We start from the raw sequence: 21665 nt of genomic DNA on the forward strand, positions 1-21665 counted from the left end.
AGACATAAAATAGTCATCAAGCTTCCAGTAGCTGAGAAAAAAAGAACAGCAACAGAAGAAAGGTCACTGGCATACCTATTAAATTATATGCTGAACATTTAAGAGGCTAATTTTGCCAGATTTAAAAAGATCAGCAACTCTCCCACCCTTAATTTTTGGATGCAATTTATTGTGTTAGTTCATGACATGATATGGGATGAAATATTCAAAAAGAGAAGGAGAAATATACCAATGGAGAATTCTCTCCCCTCATGAAATTCTGCAGGTGAACCACACTCATTATGTGATAATTAATACTGTCATCAGTTAAGTCTTTGAACTGAAAAAAAAAAAATACAAAACCTGTGCTACAAAGAGTAGGAATTATCTCTTTCTCAGTGCCCTGATGTGATTTACGACAATCTATTTTAAGAAGCAGATGCAAGTTGGAAGTTAATCAGTACTATGGCAATTCCCACCCCGTCAGTAATGGGAAATGACAGAAGGAGGCTGCTGCAGTTCTCACTAAAGGTACAATGTTCATCACTGGCAGATCTGGACTTTGTGCAGACATGAATAACCCAAGTAGTAACTGTCACTGGAAACCTCTTCTAAATCTGGCTTTGAATAAAACTTGGTTTTATCAAAATTAAGGAGCTCTGCAACACCAAGTCTGCAGTTCAATTGTTACAGAGCCTGGCATATTCACTCACTGTTCCTCTCATGCTTCCGTGTTTATGAAAGGGTGGAATATAAAATCCCGGTCTTTACATGAACGTACGAATTATCAACTTCCTTAAAACGTTAATCTTTTGATCAGCAAATATCTGATGCAGAATTCCAAATACCATGGTATTTATTTAAGGGGCAAATATATCCAAGGACATTTCTAGTTCTCTTTTTGGAGACGCTCTCATGCAGTGGTGTTCTGATCCAGCTCCAAGACTTTTATCCGTTTACAAATATCTCTATTCTAACAGCGTATTTCTACTTGACTTTAAATCGCACAGAGAAGAACATTGAAATTGCTATGTCAGATAAGAGCACTGGATCTCTTCCAGCTTTCTGTCTTGGAGTGGCAAGTACTGGGTATTTTAAAGGAAACTGCAAAGATCTTCTTAAGACATATCTCTTCTAAGACACAGCCATACAGCACCTTGTTTGTTGGGGTTTTTTTCCCTAACACTCGTTAGTTACTCTCTGGCTTTTACATTGAAACATGAGACTTTTATGACTTTTAGCTTTTAGTAACTACCCTATGTGAATTCTTTATGCACCGGGCACATCACCTGAGAAGGAATCCCACAGAAATTGCATTGGGGGGTTCAATTGTCACAGTATAAACTAAACTATACAGCTAAAATGAGATATATTGATGATGTAAAAAAACCAAACCAAAACAAGAAACCAAAGGTATATTTGGCTTTCCCTCAAAAGCCCTTCTTTCCTACTTTTCCTATGAATTTCAAATTAAATAACATTTTAACTCAAAATAAATAACACTTTAGCATCACTCTATTTGTTCTGTGTATTAGATTTGTACATAGTTACCTTAAGATTCGGGTTCTTTTTAGTCTTACACTGATAGAATAAAGCACATCCCTTTCCTAGGAGTTTACAGTCTTACAAAGGAACGTGGGAAACTGCTCAACCCACAGAAGCAGTAATCCTCACAGGAAGAATTTTTGTTGTGTTGATTATATTGGTACATATCTATTCATGCTCTGGATTTCAATCCATTCAGTCTGTCCAAATGACAAATAAATAATGGCACAAACACATGCTGGAAGATCAAACCAGCAAGGCGCACGATTTCCCTGTGACACAGACAGAAGGTTCTGTCACATACTCACGACAAAAGAAGTTCCCTGTAAGAACGAGTGGACAGAGATGCACCTCCTTGTCTGGAGGCAAAAGGGTGGGTTTTGAAATGGAGTTCATGTTTGTAAGTCTTACTACTTTCTCCCAATTCCTGTTACCATTTAGAGACACAGAAACGAAGCTGGTGGCTCACTCAGGCTCAGCTCTCCTGTGTCTCCCCTACATGGGCTGACCACAGTCTCTACTTGGTTATCAGCTGCAGCATTTCTTGCTTTCTAACCATTTCTGTATGCAACGAAGCTGCCACAGAAAAGGTGCTTCTAAGCCTCTTACCTACTTAGGAGATACAGAATGCTGGGTAGAGAGACTTACAAACTACAAAAATACAACATGCCTGCTACAGTTACAAGAAGGAGAAGAAAGGCTGAAAACTCCCATTCCTCTCGTGATGTCATCTCCCTCTCCTCCTCCCTGTGTCTGCAGCACTCTACAGCATTTCAGTCCACCAGAAATGAACATTTTTCAGATGTTGTTTTACACTGTGACAATGCAGGTAAACACCATGTATAATATTTGAGTTCATTTGTCGTTTGTTTGCTGTACTGTCCACCGGGTGAAAGACAAAGTTTTAATGAATAGTAGAGTACACTGTCACAGAATCCAGAACAGACCTGCAGGAACCAAGATTATTTTTTTTAATTAATTATATGGGAGTCTGCTGTACACTCAAACATGCTGTGGTTTGGTTGTATGTTAATTTTTTTATTTAATCACATTTAATTTCAGACAATTTTCTTGGGTAGACATGAAAAGATAAGCTAATAAGTCATTTAAATCACACGTGTTTTCTTCAGAGCTCTGTTTGCCAGACACTCCAGTGGGAAAAGACAAAGAAGGCTGTCAAATACAGAACAGAACAGTCAAAACATACCTGCAACAATACACATTTTGTATTTTATCTTCTTTTAAACCATAAAGCTCTAATCCATCATTACTGGGCATGGGTGAGTGACCTCTGCCTAAGCAGAAGCAGATTCCAGGCTGGGTAACTAACCAAGACTGTAAGTGTAATTAAGATTGTGAGCCTTCCCAGGAACACCAGCTACCAAAGCTTGAATATCTAAAAACTGCTGCAGCTTGCTTAATTGAAAGAGACTTGATTGAATTATTAAAAGCTACCAAAATCTGAAACTTTTAATAAAAAAGAGAACAAACATTTTTTCACAGGAAAATGGCAGCAAACAACATTAGGCTGAAGCCAGGGAAGGAAGTGACTAAGCATGTAACTGCAACCATTTGGAATAAATCATTCCTATGCTACTCACAGTGGGAACAAGCACAGTTATATGCTTCTGAACTTTGTTCATGTTTATCTCTTTCAGCTGCAAAATCTGTTTAACTGTCATGTCTAGTTTTCTCTTCAGAATGTTACTGATGCTGTAAAATAACACATCACACTGACTGTGTTTGGATTGGAAGTCACAGCCCCAGAATAACACGCTGAAGTCCAAGTAGGAGTCCTAAGAGAGGTAAGCAGGAATGCTTTTTTATCTCTGTGGAGTTTTTCATAATAAGCAAGTGAAAGGAGAGATTGGTAATATTTTAGGGTATTTCAACAACTCAAATGAAATCAAGTTACTCTGCCCTCTTGCCCTCTGTATGCCTGTTTGTGCTGAAGAGCAGTAAGACCAGGAAGTACAAGAATAAAAGTAAGGGAGTTCAGGGAGCTAGAAAATGTTAGTCACAATTTTATACAGAAAATTAATGGTGATATTCAGCAGATATTTAAATAGTTTTCAAAATGGTACTCTTGTAACATCAAAAAGGTCCTACAAGAGAATAGATGTTGACAAACTTATTAACCGAAGATATAATTCTGCATTTCAAAAAGAAGTCTCTGTTTCTGTATTTGATGACTATGCTGTCCTCACATGGATTTTTGCTATTAGGCCATTCTAGTTCAAAAAAAAAAAAAGGCATCAAAATAAATTATACCCATAGCAAGAAAAAAAATAGAATAGATATGGAATAATTTGTGTTGGAAGGCCAAGAAGTAAAGATAGCTTAACTGATGGGAAAGATATATGCTTGAAAATAACTAGTGCCAGACAAAAAGTCAAGGAAGTCATCTATTATGTTGATGAACCTATACAATAATTAAATATCACTACCCCTCTCTCATAAGCGGGGATACTGAGATGAAAGGAAGTTAGGGTAAAAACTGAAGTCTGGAAAGCAAGTTATAATGGGTTTTTATATGATGTGGACATCATGGGTTTCCCATTATAAAAGTTTTTGTGAGCTGCCTTCTTCCAGCAAAGGAGCCACTGCAGCCAACAGATACTCCAATGCTGACCTGACAGAACATTTAGTTGTACAGCCTCAGCATATAATAAGATATCAAGGCAGCTTCATCTGGAGACCCACACAGTTAAATGCACACCAGGGCATGTGGCTGAAATTCCTAAGACCATGTGTGAACATGGATTATATATGTGTGCTCTATGCCAAGCAAATGAAAAATAGTAATTCCTTAGAGGTGTATACACAGGGTAGGAATTGAAAAGCAGAAGCTACAGGAAAAAGCATGAGGGCAGAGGGAAGAGCTGAGGAGGAAAGGCTGGCCCAGAGAGTTTTAACTACGCAGCAACATGTAACACTGAAAAGGTCTAAGGTTTGGAGGAAAATAAAGCTCTATCAAAACACCCATATTGCTGACACTACCACCATCTCATTAGTCTTTAATCTAACATTACTGTTCCTGTTCCTACCAAGATGAGCAGGCACGTTCAGAGCTCCCTCCTTTCCCTCTGGTCAGAACTGGACACTATCAGATTATTTCTTTTCCCCAGGCTGCAGAGTCCAGGACCAGGCTGCAACTCTGCTTGGACTCAGTTCTGCAATGCCTCTAGACTGATGTTCCAGCAACAGTAGAGTTCTTCATGAGCAAAACTTTTCAATGAGATGCCCATGTTAATCTGGCTCCCCAGGAAATAAATTCATTACCTTTGCCACCTATCACGGTCTGCCACTGATGCACATGCAGAATTGTTACAGCAAGGCAGAAGTCCCCTAAGAGAATACATCATTCTTCATAGACAGGCACACTTCATGGTGACACCTAAGGGTTTCTGAATACTCAGGCTACATAAACTCCCTAAGTGCTGACAATCAGACAATAGGCAGTCTTCCAGCAACGGCATCTTGGCCCATAAAAGACTGGGAAGCATTTGAGAAATAAATACAATAAAGCTTGGGTTTATTCTAACCTAATCTCTCTAGCATCTTCACCAAGATTACAGGCAGAATCACAAGCAGAGGCCACTACCACTGCCTTGCATTTCACACCTACACATCTCCAGGGCACTTATGGGGGGTACAGTTCATGCTCTGCAGGTTGAATGTAGCACTACATGTAAGATGCAATTCATTTCTTTTACTTCAGTGATGATCACTTACCTTCTGTTGCTTCCACTCGTATTCACCTTCCAGCAAGATGCCGGAGGATAAACCTGAATGGATCAACACTAAATCCACTGAAACAGAAGCACTGGTATCAGCTTCAGAGGGCAAGTAAAATGATAGCTTTGCATCTCATGTCATGTCTCTGGAGAATGAGACTGAAGCACGTCTTGCCCTCAGACAGCTTTAAAACCATAGGGCAAAAAGTCAATCGGGGAACAGCAGAGTGCCCAATGCCTCATTAAGGATTTGGGACTTATGACAGGGTCTAGGAAGATCTATCCACTGGCTGCCATGAAGAACGGTTTGTGTGCAGCGTTACCTCCCCTAGTAGAGGCCCCTGTGACCTATGCACAATGCTCAGATTTAAACCAAACTGTCCAGCTGGAAAGGCTTTGTTATCCAGCAGTGTGTGAGGGAAGCCACAGCTCACGAGGCCCTGTGACCGCAGCACCAAGGAGATCCTGCGGGTACACCCTCTGACAGACGTGTCCCTGGTGCCCTCTGCCAGCAACTCAACATTACAGGGGGCACTGACTCCTAGAAAGGGGGCACGGCTCCTGTTCTCCTTTAGCTTATCAGAGAATGTGCAGCACCAGGATCCTTTCACCCTCATGAAGGCCAGGAGAGGCCTTGCAAAGCTAATTGTTTCCAGCAGAAGAGTAAGGGGATATTTTCACTTATCCACCTTCCCCCTACCTCTTACCACCACAGTCCACTAGGACTGTACTGACCAGCTGCTGGGATAAGATCCTCTCTACTCCTAATGGTCTTTCCCTATTTCTTCAGAGCATTTTCTGTTGCCTCGATTTCCCTTGCCCACATGTTTCTCAAACCCAGCTTTCCCACACTTCCCTTTCCTTATGTCTGCCTTTGGCAAACCCTGCATCCTGAGTTTCTCTCTGTCTTCCCACGCTCTGATATTTACACTGGCAGTTATACACCCCAACTCTAATCTGATCCTCGTGGAACAGCAGGTTCATTTAATCACCGGCTCAAAATTGCAAACACATTTTATTAGACTTATCTCTCTTAACAGTACAGCGATAGCACACCGCAGCACCATTTAGAACGAGCTGCTTCTGCTAACCCAGCTGACTCCTGGTTTCTTTACAGTCAAATAAAGTTAAGGGAAAGACACACGTTGTCCCTCCATAAACCCAAAAAGTGAGGCACTTGCTAACTACAGTTTCCCAGAGGGAGGTGTGATTCACACAAAAAGGCACTCCCAGACCCCTCTGTCTGTGAGCAGAAAAATGCTGTGTTCTGTCCTGGTCTAAATCCCCAAGTCTGTGCATTACGAACACAATGCAATGTGTTTAGAAAGGCTCATACAGTTTTCCTGAATGGGTTTCTTATAGGAGCAACAAACATTTTTCTTTTTTTAAAAATTTTGGTGGTTTTTTTGTAACAACATCATTAAACAAGAACTGGATTTTAAAGAGTAAGCATGGAATGTCCTGAGGAAGGCTAATGTGAACCATGTGACAGAGCAGGGGAAGGCCTCTGATTGATTTGGAAACCACCAGCACCCGGTTCCTTACACTTTGGGAATTTTACATCCCTTCTCTGCCCCACTCACTCCATTCTACGGAAGCTGATAGTGCTGTCATCCCTCTTTTCAAATATACTTAGCAAACAGATGTGCCTGGCCATTACAGGTGCCTTCTCATAACACTGAAAAATGCAAGATTTGCTGTTTCCCCTTTTCTCTGCAAAATGTTTCAGTTCCAAACTAGCTCTGTAGAGGAACAGGCTTTCACACTCAATGTCACTTTTTGATTCACCATTTACTGTTTTGGCTGCAATTCACATTAAGCTTTCCATAGGGAAGTTGCAGCTAGGTACAGAGAACTCAGCCAGAATGAATGGAAAAAGAAAATATACTAGAATTTAACTAGATAAAGAAAAACAAAATCAAACATGAAATTAAACTGAAGCAAATTACTGAAAAATCAAATAGCAGGGAAATCCATCCAGAACGATTTCCACACAGAAAACCTATTGAAAGTTTAGCACCAAGAGAAAAACCTGGACCCTGGGACAGTGCATCATTTCCAAGCAAGTTTGAATTTTTCCATCATGATGATGAAGAAAATTGTGTTCATCACAGACTCTGCCCAACACACTTCTTTTCATCTGGATGAATGTTAAAGCATATCTAGCAACACATTTGCCAATGTATTTTCTGACGTATGCCATTTTCCCCCCAGAAAAACAAAGTGGAGTGATCACAGAGTCACAAAACTCAAAACTGCTCAAAAAGCACTCCAGGTTCTGTGGTATCTCAATCTGTGTCTAAGGCTGAAATTCCAAAACACAGACTGTGTTCAAGAGTATAAAAATAAAGGAAATAATTTTCTTAGGAGTTTCTGCTCTGCAGAATTGGCTAAAACACTGTTTTCATAGGCAGAAGAGAAAGGATAACATTGGTTTTCAGTGCTAGTTTTCAATCAGCAACAAGTTATAGACACTTCTGTCACTTGTACCTTTTCCCTCCTGTCCCTTACTGGAGTTAAACTCATACCAAGGCGTCAACACACTCCTGGATTTTGGGCACCCAGAAAATATAGTATTAGTTCTAATGGAAATAGCTTATCCATAAGAGAAGTTAACCAGCTGGGTTTCAAGTTCTTTTCTACTGGTTACAGGAGTTAAAGGGTAATGCAGCAGGGCTCCATTGATATACAAGGTGTAGTTGATAAAAGGGAAAGGTATCTTCTTATCTAAAACACAGCTTTAACTTAATTCTCTATTTTTCATTGTTTATAATATGGCCAGCCTGGTCTGAAATTTTATATGAAATGTTTCAGACTGGGAGCAGCTCTGTTTCCACAACTGGAAGAGAACCCATTCTGCTGTACGAAGATACAGAAATGTAATTTAAGAAAACTGTTTATCAGACACTGGCACTTTTCCTGCTTATGTAATTCAAAAAGGATCTCAGTAAAGAAAATTGAATTTGGCAATCCATTAACATAGATTTGATGGTCTCTCTCTGCTCATCTCTTGATGTCTCACCCCTTTCAGAAAAATGAAAATAACTCTTGGTAAAAGAGTGGCTGTTCCCTCCTATTGGTGCAGTATATTGGCAATTATTAAAACCCTGGGAAAGCTGCTGAGGCTCTGCTGACTCATGGTGGCCAAGAAGCTACTTGTTAACTCCACAACCAATATGGAGGAGGGAGAAAAGTAAAAAAAGGAACAGGCGAAGTTTGGGAAGAAGGCTGAGTGCGAGCTGCACCAATTCTTCAGGAGAAAGGACTTGGATGCTATCTGAAGTTTTAAATGCTGTGTTTGAACCAGGTGAAGATTCAGACCTAACTTCATGCCATCTAAGTTTATGAACCTAAAAGAACCATTTCAATAAAGTTTACCTCTCACAGGCATCTACTATCAACAGAGGAAGAGCAGCAGTTCCAAGAGGCAAATTGACTTACCAAAGGTCTGAACTGTCTCCTTCCTGCTCCATCAAGCACAGAGAGACCCCCAGGCCCTGATGGAAAGCCTACACCAGCAGAGCAGGGCTGGCACGTGACACTGCTGTCAGCAGAACAGCTCTTCAGACTCTCACAGTTCCCAGGGCAGCCTTCAGTTTGTCGCTGGCTCCTCGACCCTACAGATCAGACTGAAGAGCCAGGAACAAGCTGCAGCAGAGAATGGGAGATGGTGACACTGACAGAGATCAATGGAGGAATTAACCCTTTCCCACTCTACAAATCTCACCCAAAGGCAAGAATTTTCACAGAATTCGTCTTGATGCAGGATGTATTTCTGATGTGAAAGGTGCTCACAGCTGTTAGCTGGGAGTGACTGTGCTCCTAATTTAGGCACTAGAGTTTGATGCCCTAACACTAGTGAGATTACTATAAACCTGAACTCATTCACAGACTAAGTACTAGGCAAAGCTGGCATTTCAATACCTGGAAAAATTTGGGTTTCACCTCATTTTAAGTTATTCTATGCCCACAGCAGTGAATAATAAGAGAAAAGTCAAAGCACATTATTCCAAGGGGTAAGGATTCTGCCTCAGAAAGGAAAAGTGGTTCTCAACACCGCCCGGGTGCATTTGAGGACTGCACTCTGTACTCCTCTTTTAAGGAGCAGCACACTACTCTTCAGGCTCCAGGCCATTCTCACACAAAGAGCCATGATTTTCCACTTCCCCGCTATTATCTTTGATCACATATTTCTTGGTGAAGGAAGACTGCCAGCATGGTGCATTTACTGTGCCACCATCTTACCTTTGCTCTGCCCAGATAAGAGGATGTGTTCTTTCCCTACAGCATGCAGGAAAGAAAGGAAGGCTAAGGAAGGACAAGGCAGCTCTTTAGGTGATATATGAGGACTGTCCAGCATCCCACATCTAAAAAAACTCAGTAGAGTTTACCTCCACATAAAATCCCATCCCTGTCCCGAATTACAGTAAAACCAATTCACCTCATTAAAGTACTACACCAAGCTGCTTAGTTGTTATATTGTGGCTGTTAGGGAAGCCTGTGGTTGGAGTGTTAGTGTTGTGGAATAAAGTGACAGCAAGTTGGGAAATAAATGAGTGCAGTACTCTCTTCTAACCTCCTGGCACCGTGCCTTTTAACAGAGAAGAAAAAGCAAAAAGGCAAAATGTCAGCTCCAAAACATTCTTCATGTTGTAAAATATAGTGTCCACGCTGAAACACTTGATAAGGGACACACTGAGGGGGCTGATACTTCACTGAAAAATAGTGAGTGACTGTAAAAAGGTTACGTGAACACATATCTAAAGCAGTAAGAAAAAAAAAATCCTTAGGACCAAAAATTGTATCCATGTCCTACAAATGTCACATCAGCCCTTCAGACCGAAGTCTTAGCAGCTCACTGCTGCCAAGTTCAAGGATGCAGAGCAGCTTTCACAAACAGCCGGAGAGTCTGAGAGGATTCGGGTATTCCGACACACCTCGCTGCTTTACGCCGCAGCTGACCATTCCGCCGGTCTCAGTGACTCGGAGCAATCCCTGTTTTCCCGGGAGAGCTCGCTCATTTGCAAGGGAAAGGCAGGGTCTGCACATGCCCGCGGTATTCCTGCCGCTGGGGGCAGCTTTACATAAGGCAGCGCCCGCCGCCAGCCCGGCGACAGTCGGACGGAGCTCTCGGCAGGAGAGAGCGGGACTGCGCCGAGCGGGATCCTGGCGAGAGCTCATCCCACCTCCTGCGCTTCCAGAGCAGCTGCCCAGCCGGACCGGGTGCTCAGGGAGGGAACCGCTGGGCTATGGAATACAGATGTGTGAATTCAGATAGCTAAACGGTGCTTGGAGAAGGAATCTAACATGCTTCCCTATAAAGCAACATTTTAAAAGCCAGGTGCCTAACTATAAAGATGCAAAAACGTAATATCCATGAAGATCCTATTACCTAGGAAGAATTTGACATTTTGCTGCGAATGCTGTGTTGGGATTGATTTATTCTTGGAGTGTTCTGCACGGCTGGCAAAGAATAATGTTTCAAAATCGGTCCATCTCCCAAGGGGTCCAATTTTTCTTCCTGGGTGTCAGCGAGCCCTGACTCACTCCAGTGCAGCTGACAGGGGCTGCCATGCTTGTGGCACACTAAGCAAAAAACAAAAGACCTAAGGACGACCTTTGAACAACACAAAGGATGGGTATGTTTTTCATGTTATCTTTTTAATTTATAGTTCATAGTTACTGCATAGCCTGTGCTTTAATTACTCCATAGACTTACCTTGATGTGATTTCTTATTATACTTAAATGGCTTAGGGATTACACCTTTTACCCAACTGTTTTTCAGTATTTATATCAAGGTATTCTTAAAAAAAAAAAAAAAAAAAAAAAAAGCTGAGTAAAAAAAAAAAAACTGTGAAAATTAGTTGAGTCTGGCTAGGGGTTTTTAAAAGATTGTTGAAGTAAAAGATTTTAGTATGATTGAAAGAAATGACTGATGTGTGGGGGGATAACTTTTCTAAGTTGTTTTTATTTCCAGGTTTCAATGTAATTAGGCTACTGAGCGGATCAGCTGTAGCTCTGGTAATAGCCCCTACTGTATTACTGACAATGCTTTCTTCTGCTGAACGAGGATGCCCTAAGGGCTGTAGGTGTGAAGGCAAAATGGTTTATTGTGAATCTCAGAAATTGCAGGAGATTCCCTCAAGTATATCTGCTGGTTGTTTAGGTTTGTCCCTTCGATATAACAGCCTCCAAAAACTAAAATACAATCAATTTAAAGGTCTTAATCAACTCACCTGGCTCTATTTAGACCATAACCACATCAGCAATATTGACGAAAATGCTTTCAGTGGAATACGCAGACTAAAAGAGTTGATCTTGAGTTCCAACAGAATCTCCTATTTTCTTAATAATACCTTCAGACCTGTGACAAATCTCCGGAATTTGGATCTGTCATACAATCAGCTGCAGTCTCTGGGATCTGAACAGTTCAGGGGCTTAAGGAAGCTGCTGAGTTTACATTTGCGGTCCAATTCCCTAAGAACCATCCCTGTTCGAATATTTCAAGATTGTAGGAACCTTGAACTGTTGGACCTGGGTTATAATCGCATCCGAAGTTTAGCAAGGAATGTCTTTGCAGGTATGATCAGACTGAAAGAGCTTCACCTGGAGCACAATCAATTTTCTAAGCTCAACCTGGCACTTTTTCCAAGGCTAGTCAGCCTTCAGAACCTTTACTTACAGTGGAATAAAATCAGTGTGATAGGACAAACTATGTCCTGGACCTGGAGCTCACTACAAAGACTTGATTTATCTGGCAACGAAATAGAAGCTTTCAGTGGACCTAGTGTTTTTCAGTGTGTACCCAATTTACAGCGCCTCAACCTGGATTCAAACAAGCTCACATTTATTGGTCAAGAAATTTTGGATTCTTGGATATCCCTCAATGACATCAGCCTTGCCGGGAATATATGGGAATGCAGCAGAAACATTTGCTCCCTGGTAAACTGGCTTAAAAGTTTTAGAGGGCTGAGGGAAAACACCATTATTTGTGCCAGCCCCAAAGAGCTGCAAGGGGTGAATGTTATTGATGCAGTGAAAAACTACAGCATCTGTGGCAAAAGTACCACAGAAAGGTTTGAACTAGCCCGAGCTCTCCCAAAGCCAACGTTTAAACCAAAACTCACCAGGCCTAAACACGACAGCAAGCCCCCTCTGCCCCCGACTATCGGAGCCACCGAATCGAGCTCCGAGCCCGAGCCCGACACAGAACACATCTCCTTCCACAAAATCATAGCAGGCAGCGTGGCTCTTTTCCTGTCTGTGCTCGTGATCCTGCTGGTGATCTATGTGTCATGGAAGCGCTACCCTGCCAGTATGAAGCAGCTGCAGCAGCGCTCGCTCATGCGAAGGCACAGGAAAAAGAAAAGACAGTCGCTGAAGCAAATGACTCCCAGCACACAGGAATTTTATGTAGATTACAAACCCACCAACACTGAGACCAGCGAGATGCTGCTGAACGGAACGGGACCCTGCACGTATAACAAATCAGGCTCCAGGGAATGCGAGGTATGAACCATTGTGATAAAAGAGCTTTTAAAAGCTGGGAAATAGTGGTGCTTTATTGAACTCTAGGGACTATAAAGGGAACGTTTTTCTCACTTTTCTGGCACAGCTCTTCCATGTCTCTTTTTTGTACATTCATAACACTGGTCATTTTACTCTCATACATAATCAACTCATTGAAATTTAAATACCGCAATCAATGTGAAGCCTGAGCTCTGGTTTAATACAATACCTATTGTACAAACCCTCTACTGATTTCATTAAAGTCTCTCTTGTTTTTAAATAGAAAACTTCTTTCATAAGTAATCCACTGCACCTGCAGCAACTGTGCCTCTGTTTAGGGAGAAAAATGACAACAATGAAAAAAAAATCAAACTCAGTGTGTGTGTCCCCCCTTTGCCTCCCCAATCCCCTCCCCACCCCCAGTCCTTGCTCTAAAAGTCACTTTTTGAACCCAGAACAAACTAAAGACCCAGGTGCTGTAGCATCATATGAATTCTGAGGTGTCTAAGGAGAGAGATGGTGCAGGAACAGCTCTGAAAGAATGTCTAAGTGCTGCCCAACACAAGAGAGACTATAAAGCCATTGAGGAGTTAAAGCAGCCTTAGGACATGAGGTATCACTAAAAAGCAAAGCAGAGGGAAACCAAGGCTTAATAAAAGTTTAAAAATAAAGAGCTACAATGGGATTTATTGTACTGCATTATAGTAGCGTTTCTATAGGGCTGATAACTAGTAATTGAAACCTATTTATGTGACTTCATATAAAAGGTGCCAGTGTTTATCCCTACATCCAGTTGCCTTTCAGAAAGTAGTCAAAAGGCATTCATTAGATGAGGAGCAGAAATTCCTTATTGATGCAATTAGAGGAACTCAAATGTGTGGCAGCAGAAGCAAGACCACTTCCTGCACACATTTGTTTCAGTGCTCATTAGAAATTCTCTTTTCAAGACTGTCAAAGGCATTAATGTAGCTGAGGAAATCATTAAAATCCATCATTTTCTTCTATTTCTGTTTATTTGCTGGGCTAGGCTTGTTAAGGTCGTGTGATGTGTTTTGCACACTGACCCTCTAATAAGTAAATAAAGCTTCATTACTTAAAAAGCCAAACACTGTACATTTTAGACATACTACAGCTGCAAAGAGCTTTCAGAGAAAATTGGTTACCCACTGATCTGAGTGCATCCAAAAATCCTTACATAAATCAGTGACAAATTATTCTTCTCTCTTAGCAAAACCATAATGACATTACAAGAATTCACAGATACTCAGTTTTAATGTCTAGTCATTCATCAGTAGTTCTGGGCAAAATACAGATTTGTAACGCAGCTATTCCCTGCCTTCCTTCTCCCAAAGGCATGTATGTTGTTGGTTGCAGAAGAATATAATATCCCCCATATTTGCAAATAAATCATACCTCTAATTTTGATTATCAGGAAGGGAAGCTATTAAATAATACAGCAGCACCTTTACAGAAGCAAGTCAGTAATTTAATTATGTCTATTTTGTAACTTGATTTGGCTTAGTAAACTGCACGTCTTCAGTGGGAGGGGATGTTTCTACAAAGCAGTTTCACTGCAGCAGATTAGAAAAAGCAAAACCTTAGCAGAATGTGCTCCTGAATTGTTACTGGAAAAAACCCAATCCCAGGCAATCACCTTGAAACCTGCTAGATACAATGACAACAAAGCTAGAAAGTACCTCTTAAAAACAACTAATACACTTGAAGGGGTTTGGGTTGGGTTTTTTTCATGTAATGGAACCATTCTCATTTCCAAGGACTGTAGTGAGGAAAGAGCCAAGGGTAGAAGCCTGAGCCTATAGTGAACCCTGCAACAGAGAACCTGTTTTCCTGAGTACAGGAAGGATCCCACACCATTAATAAAGCAAGTGCTCAAGAGGCTTCAGCAGCACAGCACAGTTGTACCTGAGTTGTACCTTGAAAGTTGCTATTAAAAAGTCAATACACATTTAATTATCTTGGCTATTATGGGATTCAGCTTTCTACCAGGAGGCCTCGGTTATCTCTGCACTGAAGGATTAGAGTTTGCTGTAAACTTCACGTTAAGAACCATCCCTGTACTTCCCCAGGCTTTAATCTCTGCAGTGGTGACTGATATTAGGCACAGCCAAAGAAAGAAAGATTTGGTACAAAACATACATATGTTCATATATACATACACGCACACGTGTGTGTATGTGTATACACATATAAATCCATATAAAAATAAAATAAAATTTTGATATTTAGTTTTAGGAATGCTAACTGCAATCGGAAAATAATTTCATACTATTGCTTTAGAATTTTTGCTATTCAAAAATATTTAATGCACCTTCTAAAACTTCTTAATGGACTGTGATTGTGGATGAGTTGTCTATAACTGAGGTGAACTTTATATGCTTCCTTTTATGTTTCTTTAATGCCTTGTTCTAACCATAACAATACTCAGAAAGAATCATTCCATAACCTCCCTCCTTCAGAAAGCAATGCCTGTAAAATTTTCACTAGCTCCCTTTGAAAAATATTTAATTACGGGCATGAAAAATAAAACAAGGCCAGTATGCCATTAACCATGGAGGGGTCACAAAAATAATTGTGAAAACCCAGCATGTCTATATTCATGCACAGACATGCTCAGATCAATTAATTCATACGAATTCCCAAACACGCCCCACGCACAGATGAATGTGTAATTGCTGCTGTCATCACTGATAATGAAAACACTGTTTGATTACACAAAAAAGATGCCCAGTGTAACTCTGAACCTTCTTACACAGCCTGGGGCCTGTGAGCCAAGGTGTTAAGTCCCCCTCCAGTGCCTATGGCTTAGAAAACACTTTAAACCCACATCACAGCACGTTAAAACACATTACAAAATCCATGCTTTCACCTGGGCAAAGACTACATGAGCTAAGCTCAACTCAGCCTCACCACTGTCAAATGAAACGCTCTGCAAGTGACTCGTTTTGGGTGGCACGGCCACCAGAGCCACAAATTCTAATAATCTTGTAGAAATGATTTGGTCTTAGCTGAGCAACTTTCAGTCCCTGTGAAAGGCTGCCCCTCTCCTGAATACAAATGAAGTGTTGAAGCCTCCAAGGTTCCAGAGAAGAAATTTCTCCTTTGTTTCTCTCCAGTATCTAAAATTCTGACCCCGCTTTGTGTAGAGTTTTGGATATTTTGGTGCCAGCCCCTGACAAAACTGCTAAAACCTTACTGAGGTGATGCCAAGGAATTCTCAGAGGATGTGCAGGAGCTATGATGCCTCTTACAAATCTGTGAGCCTTCACACAGGCATTTTAGGCACTGCCTTGAGGAACGAGATGTGACTGAGTGCCTCTAGTGACCTAGCTCTCCCTTAATGAAGCTGATACTACACACACATTCCAAGTTTAGGATAGCAAAAACTGGGTTTCAAAGTGTTTGGAGTTCGTTTTGTTGGTGGTTTTTAGGATTTTTAGTCATCTGCTATTCCTTTTCCTGAGTCATATATGGGGTTCTGGGGCTACCACTGGGAAGACCAGAGCTTTACAAGCCACAGACAAAGTGCAGCACTCTTCCACACCCATTGGCATATGCACTAGTTTTGCAGCCTACATTTATTTAAACAATGTTGAGACAAATGTTGGTGGGATCACCAGACTGTTTCATTTTATTGCAGCACCCCCAAAAGTTTTAAGGCAAGTCAGGACTTTCTCTGTGAGACACTGCAGAAACACCTTCCAACAATCTCTTACCATTAAATTGTTTACAAGGAATGTTGAAAAGACAGACAGACCATGGCAAATAGACAGATTTGAGGGAATTTGCTTGATCACAAACCAGTTGAGTACTGGGAGTATAATCCAGTCTCCTCACACCAAGACATCATCCTAGCCAGTGGATTACTCAGCCTCTCAAGAACTTAGCTCTTGGAATATTCAAACGCTATTTCAGAATAATAAACCACACAAAATGCACCTCTTTGGAAAAAGAAAATAACTGATGTTCTAAGCAAACTCGAGGAGACTGTAATGTTCATTCACTGTGTTGAGATTACCTCCAGCAATTGCAGAGTAAGAGAATAACAATGAGAACAAGTGGCTTGAGTATAATGACCGCAAGCTCCTCTGCTGGCTGGTTTCCCTGACTCACTCTCTGCACTCACACAGCCATCACAGCTGAAGCTTTGGCAATGCCCTCTGTTTTTTTACTATCACAAAATGGTGAACCTTGATATAAAATCCAATTGCAAAATGAACACGAATGTACAATATTCCTGCAAACACAATTAGAGATGTTCAGTTTGCTGCAAGCAAACGGTCTTTGCTGTCAGCCACTCAATGCTAGATAAATATTCTCTTGGATGAATTTCTGTGGAACAATAGTGACATCCAGTGGGAGCGAGTTTAATCACAGGTATCTCCTGTATATATCAATTCACACACAGATGTGTTTTCCTTTTCACTTTGTGTCTTTCTTTTATCACATGGCAGAAGCATCAAACTCTTTCAGCATACTAAGTACTCAACTGTATCTGTGTACTGGATTCATAACCTGAATGTAAGGAACATATGGAAAAAATAAGAGTAGATAAATGTCAGCAAGAAACAGTTTATCCAGTGTGTAAGTCACTAGTGCCAGTAAAAGGCAAATAGTATATAAGTAAGCAAGGACAGGAGCTCTAACAAATTTGTGGCCACTGATTTGGAACTTACTACTTATAAAACATCACTAAGTGACTTTAATAGACTATAAAATAAACTCAGGCTACAAACAACTCATTTGACTTCATAACAGTAGAGGTTGAAAAAAATATTTTTTTGTTTATTTTTACAATAATGAGAGAAAGATATTATTAGACATCAAAAGGAAGGGCACTCACCATCTGGGAAAAAATCAAAGTAACAGCTTCCTCTCAAAAACATATAATGCACAAAGAAACAAGAAGCAAATGATGAAAGATCAAATTCACAAACGACAATGGGAAATTCAGAGATGGCATGAACGTGCACCATATTTGTTTGGGCTCACAGCAACCTCTGCATATTCTGCAGCAACTACTTTATGCCTCGGTAACTCTGTGCCAGTGTTACTGGTACGATTTTAAACCACAGTGAATGAGATAAGCCAATGAAGTCAGGATTATAGTTGATAACAGTCAGATTTCATTTCCCTCAGGAAGATGCACAAGAACTCATTTTGCTCCCCACTGAATGAAATACAGTTGTATTTCTAACTTTTGATGTTCTCAGGTGCTTGGGGAGGTCACCTGTCAGTCCATGATCCCGTGCCTTACTTTTCATGCCTAACAAGCCTTTTGAGAATGGGTGTCATTGCAGTGGTACTGAATGGGATTTTGATGTGATTCTCAGGGTTACAGCCAAACTATTTCCTGGCATTCCTGCCAATGGAACACAGTAGGACACAAAAGGAGCAAAAAGTGACTGAGCTCAACAGCTATGAATAGATCACCAAGGAGGTCGTAAAGTAATAAAAGGGAGTTTATCCAGGACTCTCTGGGAAGACTAGTGGGAGTTGATGGCCAATGTTTTACCTACCAGGGAATTTTCAAATCTCATTTAGAATGAGCAAAACCACCATGAAAGCAAGAATGAAAAAAAAATTTGCAAGTAGGTAGTATCTTTTTTATTCAACCAGTCCATCATAGAAATCACATTTCCCTACAACTCGTCTTGCTCCCACTGTTAGGCTATCATGACCACAGCACTAGCATTCTAGTGTAAGAATAAGCACTGTTTACTGAGAAGGGACCAAAGGGCAGGTAATCCCTATTTATTAACTTCTTTATAAAGTGCTTAATGAAACCTACTGATGTTATTACAGGAAATATGACACGCTCATGTGAAAAATCACATTCTTCATCACTGAAATCAACCAAACCCTTTAACCAAACAAAGCATTTCATTCTTTACTTACAGTTTGTTACTGTTGCCCACAAATTCTTTCATTTGCCAAGAAGCAACTGAATGACTGGAGGTGTAATCTTGAAAGGGAGTTCTCCAAAAAGCCCTCATGTGTGTCACTTTAACCACTAAACCCATTCCCTTGTTGTGTTGCTGTGCCACTGATACCCTGTCCACATGTCACAGCTCTTGCCTGAAGGTTGAATTTCTATTACTTCAACACCAGCAGTAGCATTGAGACCATGTACAACTTCATAATTACAGTTCAACCTTGCAAATTCTCCAAGTGTTTTACGACAGCCAGACTCTACCAATACATCACGAGGACACATGAAAATAATTACTCATCTCCTGACGCTCCAAACGAGGACACAAACGCATTACAAGTTCACTGCTTCACACCACTGAGGAACTCACCTGCTCAGTTGTGTGCAAATCCTTTTCTACTTCAAACTAACAAAACATCTAACTAGGCAGCTCAGTCTTTCAGGAACCCAACTGCTTACTGCCAAAAGAAAGCAAACCTTACCACAGTGACATTGGCACAGCCTGCAGGAGCTGTCACCATGAGCTCAGTCTTTATTAGTTATTCTCACTTGAAATCCAACAGTACCCCCAATACTTGCCATGGATTATACTGGCACTATATCCCATAGTGTGATGTAGTAGCTGTAAGAAAACATTGCATTTTCATGGGCACTAGTTCGGCCATAACCATACTGAGAGATAAAAACCAGAAAAAAAACTCGGGGAAAAACTCACGTGGCTTACACTGAGAGCAAAAATTAGGGAGGATCACTCAGCTTTTCTAGAACAAGCAACTGGTTTTAAAAGATTTAAAAATCATATTCTAAAGAAAAACTGGAATGTCAAATAAACATTTGTGCATTTCTTAGAAATATTTTAAACATCTATTTTTTTAAAAAATTGCTACTGTCAGATTGTGGACATCTTAAAACATCAAATAAAAAATTTTTATTTCACACCTTCCTAAATGAAAGGGAGAAAATACCTTCTTATAATGTAAGATGTTCTTTCTGAAATTGTGGGACTGAGCTGGTATGGGAAAAATCAGAATATATTTCATCTTACTATTTTGTTGGGGTTTATAGGAATGATAAGCTACTGGTAACAGGTAACATGTGCTCTAGCTGAGCACATCCTCCTGGCACTTATTTTGTGCTTCATGGCAAATCACAGGTGGTGGTGGTGGATCCTGCATGTACCCTTTGTGGCCAGGAACAACTTATTGCATGTTTGAATACCAGCTTTTTAACTTGTGTCTACAAAAATTAGAACTCATGGTTCTGATTTTAAATTGGGCACTTAGATTTTCCAGTTCCCTAAAGGCTGCAGAACTCATCAAATAGACTCCCAAATAATGCAATGAGATTACCATCCCCCTCCTGATCCATCCGGAACTCAGGGGAGGAAAAGCGCACAAAACACTCAAAGGTACAAAACAAGATCTCCAATGAAAGCTGGGCATCCTAATTACCTTGGTAATTCTTCCCTTCATTGCCCTCAAGATTAAAAGGTAGCTGTAGATGAGGGAAATGTGAAGACTGAACATGTGTTTTGCTGAAGTGTAGATAATAAGCAATAGTAATACATTAGTCATACAAATCACTGAACCACTGCAAACACAACCATCATAAATGGATTCCTTGTCCCAGAAATCCAGACTTTATGATGTATATTCTAGAATACACACTGTTCTTTGTTTGCTTTTCTTTATTAAAACACATTGTGCAGAAGCGTCTATTTGGCTTTTGGTAAGTAGTGCAAAAGGTGCAGGTGATAAAAGCAGAAAAAAAGGAACACAGTTTACAAAATGCAAACTGGAGTCAAACAGAAAAACACTTCAGACTTCGTCTTAATTAGTTTCCTGTAACTATTTTTTCAGTTTCCTATAGATTATCCTGTTTATTTTAAAGCAGACTGTAGGAAAGATTTTCAAACCTGCAAATGGGAATTTAAACACCCAAATCCCACCTGTTTGTTGCACTAGTTGAGCACTTAATCTTTGTGACAGACATTATCTCTTTTCTTCTTCTCCCCAGAACTGGAAATCTGAACAAGACTCCAGGGTCTACAAAGTGCTCTGGCCAGCTCCATGAAGCTGGTCTAAAAATGACTTTGCCAGAGACTTTGCAAGTTGTCTTGCAAGGGAAAGGACACAGTTGTACCTCAGTGAGGTACAGACAGACAGACCTACCTGAGTAACAGTGGGTGGGCTGCATGTTGAAAAAGGGCACGTCCTGAGGAATTGCCTTCTGACCTGCTACAGAAAGGACTGCCACTGATTCCTGGCACACAGTTAAAATTAACTCACCTCAGAAAAATAATTAACTACAGTTCACTTTAGAAAACAGCTACAGATTCTGAAATCTGGGGTTTTTTTAGCCAGAAGAGTTTATCCCCCACATTCCTCACTAAAAACAATCATAGTAAATCTCGTACAAAACTATTTAACCAAGGTATTAGAAAAGGATCATCTTTTTCTCTTCAAAAAAAAAAAATCAACCATCAAATAACCATTCCAGCACATCAGAGTTGTTAGCAGTGTAATATTAGTTGTAATGTAACACTTTCATATCATAGTATTAGCCTTGCAGCCATCTGTGATATGAGTCATACCCTCGGAGCAGTGCAGGCTCCATTCTCCACTGTTTCATCCCATCCAGCTTCTCCTGACACACACTGTACTGCCCAGAGCACACACACACTGCACAGCACAGCAATTTCCAATTCAAAAATTCATTTTGTGTGTTATTACAGCTGTGACTCACAGTGGAACACACTTACCATCCACCTGCCAACAGAGGATCACTACACACAGGGATGGAAACCCGCCTGTGGGAATTATTCCTATTGCAAACAGTCTCTCTATTTCTGAGCCTAAATGTTTAGTTTTCCCTACTTTAATTTATCTTTAACAACAGTTTCCAGGCTACACTACTGATACAAAATGTGGGCCTGCAGCAAAAC

At 40.6% G+C, this 21665-nt stretch overlaps 2 protein-coding genes across 5 annotated transcripts in view; one reads left to right on the forward strand and one right to left on the reverse strand.

The window, feature by feature from the left end:
- The window catches only part of CTNNA3 (catenin alpha 3), a 431146-nt gene that overhangs the window by 224824 nt on the left and 184657 nt on the right, over positions 1 to 21665 (reverse strand). The window contains exon 1 of one of the 3 annotated variants that reach the window (XM_032694677.1): positions 19092 to 19110. The exons of the other annotated variants lie outside the window; for them this stretch is intronic. The gene's annotated coding sequence lies outside the window, so the exon portion shown is untranslated. Of the gene's footprint in view, positions 1 to 19091; positions 19111 to 21665 lie in introns of those variants that run through there. 3 annotated transcript variants of the gene reach the window in all.
- The window catches only part of LRRTM3 (leucine rich repeat transmembrane neuronal 3), a 79032-nt gene continuing 67754 nt past the window's right edge, over positions 10388 to 21665 (forward strand). Inside the window, exons 1-2 of one of the 2 annotated variants that reach the window (XM_032694681.1) lie at positions 10388 to 10900; positions 11240 to 12771. In XM_032694681.1, the coding sequence (XP_032550572.1) occupies positions 10897 to 10900; positions 11240 to 12771 (1536 nt within the window). In that variant the 5' untranslated portion in view covers positions 10388 to 10896. Of the gene's footprint in view, positions 10901 to 10939; positions 12772 to 21665 lie in introns of those variants that run through there. The other variant, XM_032694680.1, reaches the window with a different exon arrangement.

Source organism: Chiroxiphia lanceolata, chromosome 8 (genome assembly GCF_009829145.1).
Source record: "Chiroxiphia lanceolata isolate bChiLan1 chromosome 8, bChiLan1.pri, whole genome shotgun sequence".
In the NCBI taxonomy this organism is placed as follows: domain Eukaryota; kingdom Metazoa; phylum Chordata; class Aves; order Passeriformes; family Pipridae; genus Chiroxiphia; species Chiroxiphia lanceolata.